Source organism: Acomys minous (assembly GCF_964271855.1).
Source record: "Acomys minous genome assembly, chromosome: 11".
In the NCBI taxonomy this organism is placed as follows: Eukaryota; Metazoa; Chordata; class Mammalia; order Rodentia; family Muridae; genus Acomys; species Acomys minous.
Window position 1 is genome coordinate 99,290,815 of NC_140492.1, and position 14,475 is coordinate 99,305,289.

Sequence of the window (14,475 nt, forward strand, 5' to 3'; positions counted from 1 at the left end):
TAGAGAGCTGGACAGCAGGAAGAAAACAACGCCTTTCTCTATAGTCAGAAAATAATTTGACCACAGGAAAATCCTGAAATCTTGATGAATATAAACATATCTACTAAACTTAAAAACAAAAACAAAGGAGGCAGCGGCAGAATCAACACACACAGGAAAAAAAGCCACCTTCATAGCTCAAGCTACAATTATGACAGGCTTTAAAAGAGAACAAAGTAAGTTTTTTTCAAGTGAAAATTGCTATGGCTTTATATTATTTACAGAGATACTTTTTTTTAATGGACACTTCAAACTACTTTTATGAAACAAGGCTTATTCATTTTCAAGTCATGTGAATTTAAAGTATGCGGTCATGTACTTACAGAGACCCATACTCTCGCTCTTCGGGTGATGGCAAGTACATGGTCACAGCATCCAGCAAGGGCTGAACACCCTTGTTTTTCAAGGCACTTCCACACAGCACAGGCACTGCAGCCTGAGCCAGTGTTACTCTGTGTATCGCAGTCTGTAGCTAAGAGCAGACAGAAAGTGAACACGGCCCTGTGCACAGCACAGCAGTCCCTGTCAGACTCTCAGCCGGAAGCCTGCCCTCAACACTCTGTCTACAGCACTCTCAGCCAGAAGCCTGCCCTCAACACCCTGTCCACAGCACTCTTGCCCAAACTCCATCATTGTTCACACTTTATTGTTTTGTAACACCAGTCACGACACAGCATGTTCAATGTCTGGTGTTACCTCTTGTTCAACAGAGCATTAGAGTGAGGCCTCTGAAAATCCAGCTTCAGAAGACAGAAAAGTTTAAGATATAATAAGTGCTTTAAAATAATGAAACAAAAATAAATAAAAACAAACAAACAAACAAAAAAGACAGGCATGGTGCCACACGCCTTTAATCCCAGCACTCGGAAGGCAGAGGCAGGCAGATTGCTGTGAGTTTGAGGCCAGCCTGGTCTACAAAGCAAGTCCAGGACAGCCAAGGCTAACACAGAAAGACCCTGTCTCAAAAAACCAAAAATAAAATAAAATAATGAAACATGTTGTGTCCACTGGGGCTGATCTCTTTATTGTGACCAGTTGTGGTTTTCTGTAGAGAAGCTACTTTGGTGGACTGTGAGAGTGACACTTACCTGTGGGCAAAGGACGAGTTTTAGGATGCAGTTAGGAATATGCTGGGTTAGTAAAGTGGCAATAGTAGGTTCTTCTCCTCTAAGAGTCACGACCACACCAGCCCCACTTAGTGGGCTAGGTTTCTATTACTGGGGATAAGTCCCTCCTGCTGAGTGGGCCACGGGCCCATTAAAGAGCCACTGATATGAGAAAATTAACTGATCCTGACTCTATGTAAGGAAAAACGATTCAACTTCCAACTTTATAAAGCGTTTCTGGAAATAGCATATTACTGGCACTAAGAACTTATGTGAGCAATGGCTTTCAGTTTTAAGCCACAATATTTATTTATTTATTTATTTTTGAGACAGTGGGGCTTTGTGTTTTTGTTTGTTTGCTTTTGTATGTGTAGCCTTTGCTTTCCTGGACTCATTGTAGATCAGGCTGGTCTTGAACTCACAGCAGTCCACCTGCCTCTGCCTCCCTGATTGCTGAGTGAGATTAAAGGTGTGTGCTACGATAACCAAATAAGCCACCATTTTTAATAGTATAAGAAGTTAACACACACGCACACTACACATACACTCCAAAGACAGAAAAACCAAACTATATTCACTTAAGTAAAAATGTATCTAGATGATTAAATTAACACATTACCTTTTCTGCTGGTATCATATCAAAATTTTCACTAAACTCTTCTAAAACCAAGCTAGCAAATTCATCATCTAAATCTGCAACCTGTAAAGAAAAACAAACTTGTAAAACTTGTATTTAGTTTCATCCTTAGCAATTTAACTTTACATTTATGTGCCAGTGAGATCTCTAAAGGCAGTTGCACAACCTGCCACACACAGGCCAAACAACTCCTTATACCTTTTGAAAACACAGTTCAGTTTTGTTTCCCCAAAGAAAGGAAACTGGAAGTTGGAGGTGTGCTGTGACTATCTTAAAGTCACCGAGAGTCAGAGCTGGAGGGAGAATATGCCTAATGTGTAACCAGTGGTCATACAGGACTGCTGGCGTGGGGGTAATTAGGGAACTTTCAGTTCATAACATGTGCCATCCTGACCTCCTCTAATTGTGAATGCATAATCATCACTAGATTTCCCACGATGGCCAAACAGAAAGCCCTGATCTACTACCACACTGATGACTAAGGCCGTCAGTTGCTGGGGCCAACATTACATCAACAATACAAATGTAATTCCCTAGTTTGTGCTTCTCATAACCACATGCCTTAAAGAAACAGATAATTCAGCTGACAACAAAGTAATACAACAGGCATAACGCACACACCTGCAATCCCAGCACTAGGGAGGCTGAGGCAGGTGGACTGCAAGTTTCCCCGGGCAGCCTGGGCTAGAGACAGAGACTCTGTCCCCCAAAATAAAAACAAATCATGATCATAATCCTAAAACAGTTTCAATTGTGGGTGATAGTGCATGGGAGCAAGACACTGAAGCCTGGTAAGGAAAACTGTAAGCACAGTAGACATGGCAGAAACAAGCCAGGCCAGCTTCCGCAACTGAACAACCTAAAATGTCTGACCTCTGGGCATAAGGACAAGTTTTAGAATGCGGTTAGGAGTTATGCTATAAAGCCTGTGCAGACGTTAGTCACGTTTCATCACCTCTCTGCTTCCCTAACTCCTGGAATGAACACCAGTGCCTTCCTGTGGTGGGCCAGACCAACCCAAGACTGTCTCAGAGGCCCTGATGAGAGGACAAAGGGAACTTTGGTTCTATGTCCTTGTCCTGGAATGGACTTGGCAAGGCCAGTCTAGGGCTGGAGCCAGCGCCTCAGAGGGGTCAAGGCTGCAGCTCTGGGGATCCGACTCTTTCCCCTGGGCTGTGGGTATCAGTCCTATGGCAGCTGTGTCCGAGGTTGCCCACATTGTCTGACTGAGCTCTCTGCTGACGCTGGCCATTTTTCACCCTGCAAACAGTATATAAGATGTAGAGCCTGTTCTTTATGTGAGTCCCTAACAATTAGAGCGGGGCCCTCTCTGACTCTGTTGCCTGCCTTAGGATCCCTTCCCCTGCCTGGGCTTCCTTGTCTGCCCTGTGTGGGAGAGAATGTGCTTATCTTGCTTCGACTTGATGTGACAGGGTGCACTGGTACCAAGGGGGGCGGGGGAGGACTCCCTTCCTGAGGAGAAGGGGAAGGAGTATGTGGGTGGGATTGGGAGGAGAGGAGGGAGGGGGCTAAGATGAGGCTATAAAGTGATTAAATAAAGAAAGAAATAAAAATTATATATTAATACACCTGCTTGGCATACAGCAAAATTTGTGCAAGCCCTCCAGGCCCCAGTTTTTACCGCCTCTGTTTCTCATACACTGTCACTGAAGAACCACCTGCTGGTCCAGGTCACCTTCTTCTTAAGGATGCAGTGAGGACCAATAGCCAATTGTAATCATACTTCCAGGGCATGTAGTAAGTGACCCCTAAGTATTAGCTATTATTATAGTTACTATGCTTTACCTCCAAAGAGGTCCTAAGACACTGAAAGCTAATTCTACTTCACACTTAGGGTCTCAACTTAAGACACATTCAACTGATTAATATTCACCATCATAGCCACTTTAAAGCAGTTTGCCACCACAATCATTTTTAGGGATAGCTCAGCAGTACTAATCGCATTTGTACCATTGAGCAATCTCCTAAACTTTTAAATTTGCAAACAGAAAACCTAAACAACTCCCATCTTCCCATCCTCGAGCCTCTGGTAACCACCATTCTATCTCCTGTCTCTGACCTTCCTCGAACTACCTCAGAAAGCAGGGCCATGCACACTAATAGCTGGCGTATTCGCTGAGCACAATAGCCTCAGGTTTACTAATGTTGCACTTTATGTCAGAATTCTCTGCCCCCGCCCCCCCCCCCAAAACAGGGTTTCTCTGTGTAGCCTTGACTGTCCTGGACTCACTTTGTAGACCAGGATGGCCTCGAACTCACATCGATCCACGTGCCTCTGCCTCCCAAGTGCTGGGATTTAAGGCGTGCGCCACCACGCAGTATACATTTTGCTGATCCATTCATCTGTTAGAGCCACTTGGGCTATTTCTGCTTTTTGCCTGCTGTGAATAATGCTACTAGGAACAGGGATGAATTCAAAATAACGCTTTGGGGCACATACCCCAAGTGGAATGTTTGGAAGAGGCTCCATCTGATGTTTCCCATACGGTTGTCTTTCCTTCTTAAAGAATTTATTTATGTTTATTTTGTGTGTATGAGTGTTCTGTCTGCAGTATGTAGACATGTATCTGTGCCTGGTACCTGTGTAGGTCAGAAGAAAATGTCAGATTCCCTGGAACTGGGATTACTACCAGTTGTTAGCTGCCATGTAGGTGCTGGGAATCAAACCTGCGTCCTCTGTATAAACAACTAATACCCTTGACTGCTGTCATCTCTCCAGTCCCACCCATATGGCTTTCTTTTTCTCTTTTTTTCTTCTTTCCCTCCTTTCTTTCCTTTTGTTTTGTTGTTGTTTGAGACAGGTTGCTCTGTGTAACAAGCCATGGCTGGCCAGGAACTCACAAGATCCGCCTGCCTCTGCCTCCCATGTGCTGGGGTTAAAGGCGTGCGCCACCACGCCGGGCTTCCGTGTGGTTTTCTATTACAACTGTATCACTGTATTCCCACTGCAATACGTTAGGATTACATTTGTTGTATACTCAGCAACACACACCTGTGTCACTTATTGTAGCTAATGCATCTGAGGTGGCCTTATTCTCTAAATTTTATCTATTCATACGCTCATTATAATCAGCACCTGTTATTAGCTGATACCTCAAACTTTATGTATGTCCTACACTATAACATTCTGGTAAAAGCCAATAGGTGCAAGCGTATTTTGGCTAGCAACCTGGATGCCGACACATTTATGCTGATACATACTCACACGTGTCCAGTGCATGACCAATGCCAACTCTACTCCTGTTCTTTGTCTGCCTTACTGACGTAGAGCAGCAGTCTAGCAGGGAGGTGTGGGCACACAGCTCTGAACCTAGGACATGGGGGCTGAAGCAGGTACATCATTGAGCTCAAGGCTGCAAGGTTTACAAGGCAACTTCCCAGCTAGCCAGGACCACACAGTTAAGATCCCCGACATGAGAGAGAGAGAGAGAGAGAGAGAGAGAGAGAGAGAGAGAGAGAGAGAGAGACAGAGAGAGAGAGACAGAGAGAGAGACAGACAGACAGACAGAGAAGAAAAGAGAAGAGACAGAGAGACAACGAGAGAGGAGGAGGAGGAGGAGGAGGAGGAGGAAGAGGAGGAGGAAGCAATCTATCAAAGTGGGTAGCAGTTGAGCTCTGCTGACTCTGACCTGAGCTCAGATCCCAGCTCCATCCTTTATTAGCTGTAAAGTTTATTTAAACACTCTAAGCTTCTGACTCCCCATATGTAAGATGATAAGATACATGGATGTGAGGACAAAATCGTGTATGCAAAGCACTCACCTAGCAAATACCAGGCCCTCAATAACCACTACTCAATAACAGTAACAACATGGATGTGAGGATAAAATCGTGTATGCAAAGCACTCACCTAGCAAATACCAGGCCCTCAATAACCACTACTCAATAACAGTAACAATTATTTTAATTATAGTCAATGAATACTAAAAAGAATAAATGGCAAATAGTTTCTCTAAGACTATCTACCTCACTTGACAGATGTTGGAAAATGCTGTTTGGACTGAGCAGACACGGCAGCACATATTTGCAATCCCAGAACTCAAGGGTACGGCGCAGTAGGACGGCATGTTCCACGCCAGTCTTGCTATCTTCTAGTGAAGTTTTGAGAGCTGATGCAGACCTGAGCTACATACTAACTATAATAAGTTAATGACTTTAACTTTTCTAAGTAATTTCACATCTGATAAAGTAGAAGATAGGCAGGTTCCTAGTTGAGGAGATTCTGGTGCTGACACATCAGGAAAACTTCCCACGTCACCCAGGACATGGAGTGTGGTTTCTCTGTTTGCCTGCTTTCTTTGAGACAGATCACTATAATCCCAGCTTGCCCTTCAGCTCACATCAACCCTCCTGCGTCAATCCCTGAAGCACCAGGACTTTAAAACAAACCCAGGAACGTTATTTCTAACACCAAAAGAGAAAAACAACCTCAAGTCAATCCCCTAGGAAACAGACAACAGACTGTACTGTAAGTATATATCAGAACATCACACAACACTGAGAATAAACTGTCACTACATGTGCCAACAGTGACTGTCACCATCACAATATAAAACAGGAAGACACAAACAGTACCATTCCACTGGTAAAAACAGAAAACACAGACTAACGCTAATATGAAAATAGTGTGTTGGGGTATAGCGAGTGCATGTAGCTCAGTTGTAAAGCACATGCTTAGCATCACTCTACCAAGCCCTAGGTTCAACTCTGTACACACAAAGTAACACAAACTAGCGCCAGAGAGATGGCTCAGCAGTTAAGAGTGCTTCTGGCTCCTGGCGAGGGCCTGAGTTCGTATATCAACACCTATGTAACAGCTAACAACCACCTGTAACTCTGGTTCCAAAGGATCCCAATGCCCTGTTGATCTTCCTAGGCACTAGGCATACATATGGTAAACACAAATACATGCAGGAAACATGCTCATATACATAAAAATTAACAACTGCCAACAACCAAGAAGGATATACAGATAAATAGAAAAGAAACAGTTACTATTCACTTTTGTGTATGGGCGGTAGACACAGTTGTGTTCATTTTCACTCGGTATATTTTACATATTACACATGTAATTTTATATAGTTTCACAACAAATATGTACAAAAGTTACTGAACACTTACAGAATTTTAAATTAAAATACTTACTTGTTCAATTAAGGAGTTCCTTGCTTCAATAGTCTCCTTCATCAATTCTGGATCACTCGTTTGTGAGAGGGGTTTCCTCTCAAAGTCTTTTCCATCATCAGAGTTAGAATTCCAAAGAAGTTTTTCTTTGTTTATAATATCCACCACTCCCTTGAACGTTCTGGCTTCCCCAATTGGCAGCTGTCAGTCAGAGAGCACTTTATATTGTTAAACGATACGAATGGTAGAGCCACAACATTGCTGACAAAACTTACCACCATACCACTTTCCTCAAATCCTACCTGACTACTTCAACCAAAGTCTTAAACTGTATTTACTTATGATTGGAGTTTGTTTCAAAAGTGTGCATAACACAATAACTACTGATGCACATCAGAGTGTGGTATTAGTTACCAGTTACTGTACAAAAGTGTGCATGACACAGTAACTGATGAGGACACATCAGAGTGTGGTATTAGTTACCAGTTACCTGTATTATCAGGGGCGTGGCCTTCAACTTCTCTCTGATGCTTTCAACTGCACAGTTAAAACTGTAAAGAACAAAAATAATCTGTTAGAAGCACTGTAAACACCTCTCCAAACAGGCTAAGAGCATTCTACAAATGCCCCTTTCTTCTCCATATGTTCACTACATCTGTCTCCCATAGGGCAGAATCATAAACCTGCCAGCAGCAACTGAACATTTACCATTATCTCACCATGTGCAAGTTTAAGCAATTGTTATTGCAAACCTTATATAACTAAGTTTTGATACTAATATTAATTAAGGTCTCACAGTTAATAAATTAGAGTTAAATGCAAGATTTCATTTGATTTAAGGATTTTATATGCACTATTGGTTTTCTTCCAAGACCCAGACTGACTAATATTCTATGGCTTTTTGAGGTTTTTTTTAGGGGGAGGTTTCCAGACAGAGTTTCTCTGTGTAGCCTAGGCTGTCCTGGAACTCACTCTGTAAACCAAGCTGGCCACAAACTCAGAGATCTTCCTGCCTCTGCCTCTCCAATACTGGGATTAAAGGCGTGCACCACCACACCCAGGACATTCTGTGTTTTAATCTTAGTACCATAAACTATGATGCTTGTTGATACGCTAACATTGGGGCTGGCTACCTATGTTATGAATGCTATGGTTGGCACAGACTGCTTAATATATAAATGCACATCACTCCGGCACCAACATCTTTGAGAAGCAGCCTAGTATCCAGGCATCGTCCTCATCACTACTGACACTGTAAATCAGTCGACCAGTACTCTATTGATTATAAGAAATCCCAAATAAGAAAGGTTCAAACTTGAACCTAGCAAATGTTACAGGTTCCTGTACCAATAGTAATCAAGGGAACTTTAAACAGAGTTGCCAAGGAAACCATGTAACCACAAAGCACAAGGCTGCAGTCTTGGGGAAGGACAGTTGACCTTTCAGCATACTCTCACATTTCACAGAATCCTTTGTGTATTTCTGACTCTCTGTGTTGCCAGAACAAGGTATCCATTTTGGCTGCCACTCTGCATAAGCCTGGATGCATGACTGCTGCACCTCAGCACTAATGTCTTCTGCCCACTGCAGGGCAGCCCACTACTCACTAGCTAAAGAGCATCAGAAGACACAGAAAGACAACACCCTCTGAGTGAACTACAAGAGGCGGCCGTATTCTCTAACTCTAGCAGCCTTCACAAGCAAAGGTGCTATGCTGATGAGCTCAACAGAGAAGGAGCAGAAACCGCAGACTGAACCCCTCAGGGTTCTACAAAAGCACCGCGTTAGCTCCAGATGCTGCATCACTTAGCAGATCTCAACCCATCTCAACTACAAATGAGCGGCTTTGAAATTATTTTAAATTGTTTTTAAGATTCTACAGAATAAGCCGGGCGTGGTGGCACATGACATTAATCCCAGCACTCAGGAGGCAGAGGCAGGCAGATCGCTGTGAGTTCGAGGCCAGCCTGGTCTACAGAGTGAGTTCCAGGACAGCCAGGGCTACATAGAGAAACACTGTCTCGAAAAGCAAAAAAAAAAAAAAAAAAAAAATCCACAGAATAATTATACTTTACGGAAGAATTGCTTTTCTAACCCTAAGCTGTAAGCCGTGCGTTCTGGTTTTTGCTCTGTAACGTTAAAAGCCTAGGAAGCACTCTTCAAATACCTTGCTCCAGTTTTGTCCATCTTGTTTATGAAACAGATCCGGGGTATCTTGTGTTTGTCAGCTTGCCTCCACACAGTGAGAGTCTGGGCCTAAAGCAAAAATCAGAGAACATGCCTGTGGCTGTTGTGAGACGGGTGACTAGAGCCGTGAATCTGTGCTGACGTGGAGTCGGGCCTGATGCTGGCAGAGAACCGGAGCCTCCACAGCTCACTCCCAGGGACCCAGAGAACAGAACAGGGATGTGGTGAAGCGACTACAGGGTTCTTCACGGTGCTTGAGAACAGTGTTTCTGTTTAGGTGAACTAAGTCCCCACACAAAGTGATGTAAAATCTGGGAGACACTCAGAACCCAGAAGACTTACTGTTTGCTTCATTTTTCCCACTATGTAATAATGAGCGAATTTGTTTGAAGTATTTTTTTTTAGACCAGGTCTTAGAAAGCCTAGGTTGGTCTGGAACTTGCTACATAGCAAGACTGACCCTGAAGTCCCAACCCTCCTCCATCTTCCTCCCAAATGCTGAGATTACAGGCAGGTGCCACCACATCTCCTAATGTCGTTTTTTTGGTAAGTAAAACGGGGATGTTTGCCTTGAGGAACAAATAAGAATATAATAAAAGCACTATTAGGACAAAAAAATCATATTTCATTTAAATACCTGAATATTCATGAGACAATAGGGTAAAGAGTGCGGGATAGACTACTCCCTATATTTATAAGTAATTCACATGTGCTTTTTCTAATTGATTTCATTTCTTCACATATTAAATTTATAAATATAATCTGATTCTATTAAAACATCTGTACCTCATGGAGTCCTATGGCCCCAAAAGTATAAAAAGTTGAATGTTCAGCTTTTTGTTTAGGTAAAATTTATATATAACAAATCCACACACTAAGCATATAGATAGAGTTCTGATAAGAACTCCAGAAGAATCTCTCAGGCCTCTCCAGCCCCATGAGAAACTAGTTCTGATGCATCACCACGGGCATATATTCTGCCTAGTCACAAGTCTCATGAAGCTAGTATGGCTTCTGATCTGTCCACCTTATCCCTTTACGCAGAGAGACCAGCTTCTCTATGCATCAGGAGACACGTACTTCAGTAGTGCTCTAGAGAGTGGCGTGAAGGGACCAGCCAGCTGGTCATGTGACAGGGTAGGAGGAGTGGAACTAGTTTCCTGTGTGCAGTTAGCATTCCTTATGCTGCTCTGGAGGATGGACAGTGTCTGTTTTCTGGGGTAGTCAGCAAACATACCTTTTCTTCCCATGGGAGACCCGACCTCACTAGACTGTTTAAGTGTCTGTAAGAGACAGTGCGGTGAGGGGAGTCAGCACTTCTAAGAACACATGGAAACAAAAGAGGCACACAAATAATTACTCCTCACGGTTAACATGATTCTTAGCCAGGTGGTGGTGTCACATACCTTTAATCCCAGTGCTCTGGGAGGCAGAGGCAGGCAGATCTCTGAGTTCAAGGCCAGTCACCACCACCTTACAGACTAGGACTAGAGGGACGCTGACTCCTTGGTGGGTACTACATATAGACAGTCAGGTCCGCTGAGTCTCATCTGCTGACTTTGTGACTTCTGACAGAGTCAATGAAACCAGCACAGAGAAACCTGCTGGTTTAAAATCAGCAGAATACCAGGTTCCTCATGGGTCCCCACAACTTTCATATTTTCTACAGAAAAACAAACCTTCCTTCCACTGTGAAAACTCTGAGGTCACATTTCATGATTAAGTTCTAGTTTCCTTTAGCCACAATCTGGTTGATATGGATTCACCAAGCAAAGGGTTAAAATGAACTACTCCTGACAGCCTGTGTTGCTGTGTCCACTCTGGCTTTGCTTTACCTCTACACCAGCGGAGGCATCAAGCACGGCCACTGCACCGTCCAACACCCTCAAGCAGCGCTCAACCTCCAGGGTGAAGTCCACGTGACCTAAGGAAAGAAAAAGAGACACAATCTTCAAAACCAAATCAGAACAGTCACATGGGCCAGCAATGTCACTCCTGAGTGCACACAAAAAGAGGGGAGCACCTGAAAGGAGTGCCTCAAGAAGCTGTTTGTATCCCACACCCAAAGTGAACTAACAAATATGGTACAGCAGGTTTCTCTGTGCTAGACAGTCAGCTGCCCCCCGCCCCCCACAGGTCTTTGTCTGGAGATGCAGCTATGGGATGAAAAGATGGGGGGAAAGGCGTCTGTTCTAACCATGGCCAGGCTTTGTTCTTGTCATTCTCTAGACAATACAGAATAACAACTACTTACATAGTAGTTACTTGTATTAGATGCTGTAGGTATACAAGAGGAGACATACAGGTTATATAGAAATACTACACCATTCTCTAAGTGATTGAACATCTACAAATTTTGGTATCTGCATGGATCCTAAAATCAATTCTTCATGTATACTATAAAGACACACATATACACACACACGGAGTATTAGGCAGCCTTAAAAGGAAGAAATCCCTGTTACATAGAGACTTTATACTAATTGAAATAAATAAACCAATCACAAAAAGGTAAATACGGTGTGATTCCACCTACAGGAAGTGTCTAGGCCAGCTGCGTGGACATACATAAGAAGCAGACTGGTGGGAAGAGGGGCAAATGAAGCCGCTGCTGACTGTGTGCAGAGCTGTAGTCTAGAGGACGAAAAGCTTTAGAGCTCTGTTTCACAGTGATGTGGATGGAGCCGTACACTTAAAAGTGGTTACGATAGGAAGTTTAACGGTTTTGACCATGATTAAAACACAACAAACAAACTCCACAGAAACGGCCTAAGTGACGCAGCATCTCGCACGGTGAAGCTGTACCGTACCTGGGGTATCAATCAGGTTGACCCTGTACCCTTTCCAGTCAAATGTCACAGCTGCTGACTGGATAGTAATGCCCCTTTCTCGCTCTTGAGCCATGAAATCTGTCACAGTGTCCCCATCGTCGACATCTAATCAGGAAAAGGAGGCCACAGTTTAGTTCAAAACAAGGGCATCTTGCTGGTTCTCAGTATGTCCCCAGGATAGCTTAATCTGCTCTGAGAAAAAGCACCCCAAAATATTTAGTTTAATACTTAGAGCCCTTTATTTTTTCTATAGAACATTAAACCTTCATGACAGAAAAAGTATTTTCAGCAAGATTAGTAATTCTGTCACAAAGTTTCTTTCCTTTTCCTGTTTTTGTTTTGGTTTTTTGGTTTTTGAGACAGGGTTTCAATGTGCAGCCTTGGCTGTCCTGAAACTCACTCTGTAGACCAGGCTGTCCTTGAACTCAGAGGTCTACCTGCCTCTACCTCCTGAATGCTGGGATTGCAGGCATGCGCCACCACTGCCTGGCTGTTTCTTTTTCTCTAATTTTACTAAAGCACACACTCCTTCGGCTTAGTCCGCACTTGAGGGTCCCTACTCCCTCTGTGCCCCACACCTCTGACCAGGAGGAGCTCAGTGAAGTGCACTGATTAGACTGCCTCCTCACTCTGTTCTCAACCCTGCCATCTTGATCACCCTGGTCTGTACAGTAGAGCTAACACAAAAGAAGTCCCCTTGCCAGGCTGTCACAAGGACATAACGCAGGCCATAAGTCTAGTCCAGTCCGATATGTCAAGTAGCAGCCACTATGCATGAAGATCCGAAAATATTCTTCCCAAGTTAAGCAACCCTGACTGCTAAGTTTTCCAGACTAGGGGTTTGTCTGCAAATAAAGCCTGAGGACAATTCTTTAGTATAAACCCATGCTTAAACTTAATCCTGAAAGCTTACTCAAATGAGTTTTGAATTACATCTTTTATTCTGATTAAATTTATAGGCAATTTAGCCCAAGGGGCATGTCCCAAGAAAGTCTTTGCTTACCAGGAAAGTGGGACAGAGGAGAAGGCTTCCTATTGGGACTCTAGGTGAGAGAATCAAGGGAAAATGGGGAAATAGAAGGACCCAGAGGGTCCTAGAAACCTACAAGTAGATCATTATGACAGACGGATCTGGGCCCAGGGGTCCTGCTCAAACTGTGGCACCAGCCAAGGACAATACGTGCAGCAAACATTGAACCCCTACCCAGTTCTAACCAATGGACAGGACATTCTTCACAGTTGAGTGGAGAGTGGGGTCTGACTTTCTCACGTACTTTGGTGCCCCATATTTGACCATATCTCCTGGAGGGGGAGACCTGGTGGCACTCAGAGAAAGGATAGCAGGCTACCAAGAAGAGACTTGATACCCTATGAGCATATACAGGGGGAGGAGGTCCCCCTCAGTCACAGTCATAGGGGAGGGGAGTAAGGGGAAAATGGGAGGGAAGGAAGAATGGGAGGATACAAGGGATGGGATAACAATTGAGCTGTAATATGAATAAATTAATAAACTATATTAAAAATTTTATGGGCAATAAGCACATGAAAGTTAATTTTACAATTCATAATTCATGAGTCTAGGCTATCACACCATTATACTACCACTTGTACCAATAGAAGACCCCGAAAATGGCGACTCACTCCCCTTTATTCTCTCTCCCTGCCCCGCCACCCCCCGCAACACCAACATCAGGAAAAATAAAGAAACGTATTTGCAACAACTCTAATTATGCCGTGCTGCTCTGACTGGTCTGGAATTCATTCTGCAGTGCAGGCTAGACCTGAACAGGCTAGCTCTGCTTGCCTCTGCCTCCCTAGTTCTGGGATTAAAAGTGCACACCACCACATCTCACTCATATTGTTCCCTATGATTAATATTCTAACCAACAAAACAAACTCTGGGTCACCACGCTGCACAACTAGTTTCTGGCCCTACAAGAAACCTAAAATCAGTTCTTAATGCTTCAGAGTTTGAACTATTTCCAATTCCCAGCTTTAGATTTCCAAACTAGGAATACCCAATCATGATCATGAAAACATTCCTAAATAAGAATTCTAACATCTGAAATAGCTCCAACATCTCAATCACATTGGAAAAGGACACAACTATATTGACTGCAAATATACTGAAAACTGGTTTTTACAATTTTTAAAAATTGAAACTTAGAAACTATACACTCACTTCAAGTATCCAAACTGGAGGTGTGAGAGAAGCAGCAGCATCAAACCCATGCAACAACAGAAGCCTGACATGCCCACATCATGCTGTCAGCCATATACTGACTAACGCAGAATAGCACACAAACAGTCCAGGTGGCCACATGTTGAAGAACCTACCATCATCTTGATGTTCTTTTCCTGTATTAAGCATCCAATCTGTTATGTTTCCAATTAGCTAAGAAAAAGGCTCCCAGTAGGAACATACTATAAACTAGACCTCTTGAACCCATCATGGGACTCAGCCAGCACCACTTAAAAACAGTAACCCTTGCTTGACCTATGCTCATGCAAGTAATACTTTTACTTAAAC

General features: G+C 43.4%; 1 protein-coding gene across 3 annotated transcripts in view; it reads right to left on the reverse strand.

Annotated features, from left to right (window-relative positions):
• GFM2 (GTP dependent ribosome recycling factor mitochondrial 2) overlaps window positions 1-14,475 on the reverse strand; it is a 38,385-nt gene that overhangs the window by 13,856 nt on the left and 10,054 nt on the right. For all 3 annotated transcript variants that reach the window (XM_084802712.1, XM_084802711.1, XM_084802713.1), the window contains 7 exons: window positions 11,925-12,050; window positions 10,950-11,038; window positions 9,095-9,183; window positions 7,418-7,478; window positions 6,949-7,128; window positions 1,765-1,845; window positions 363-511 (listed from right to left, as the gene is read on the reverse strand). In XM_084802712.1, coding sequence (XP_084658838.1) covers window positions 363-511; window positions 1,765-1,845; window positions 6,949-7,128; window positions 7,418-7,478; window positions 9,095-9,183; window positions 10,950-11,038; window positions 11,925-12,050 — 775 coding nt within the window. The remainder of the gene's footprint in view (window positions 1-362; window positions 512-1,764; window positions 1,846-6,948; window positions 7,129-7,417; window positions 7,479-9,094; window positions 9,184-10,949; window positions 11,039-11,924; window positions 12,051-14,475) is intronic.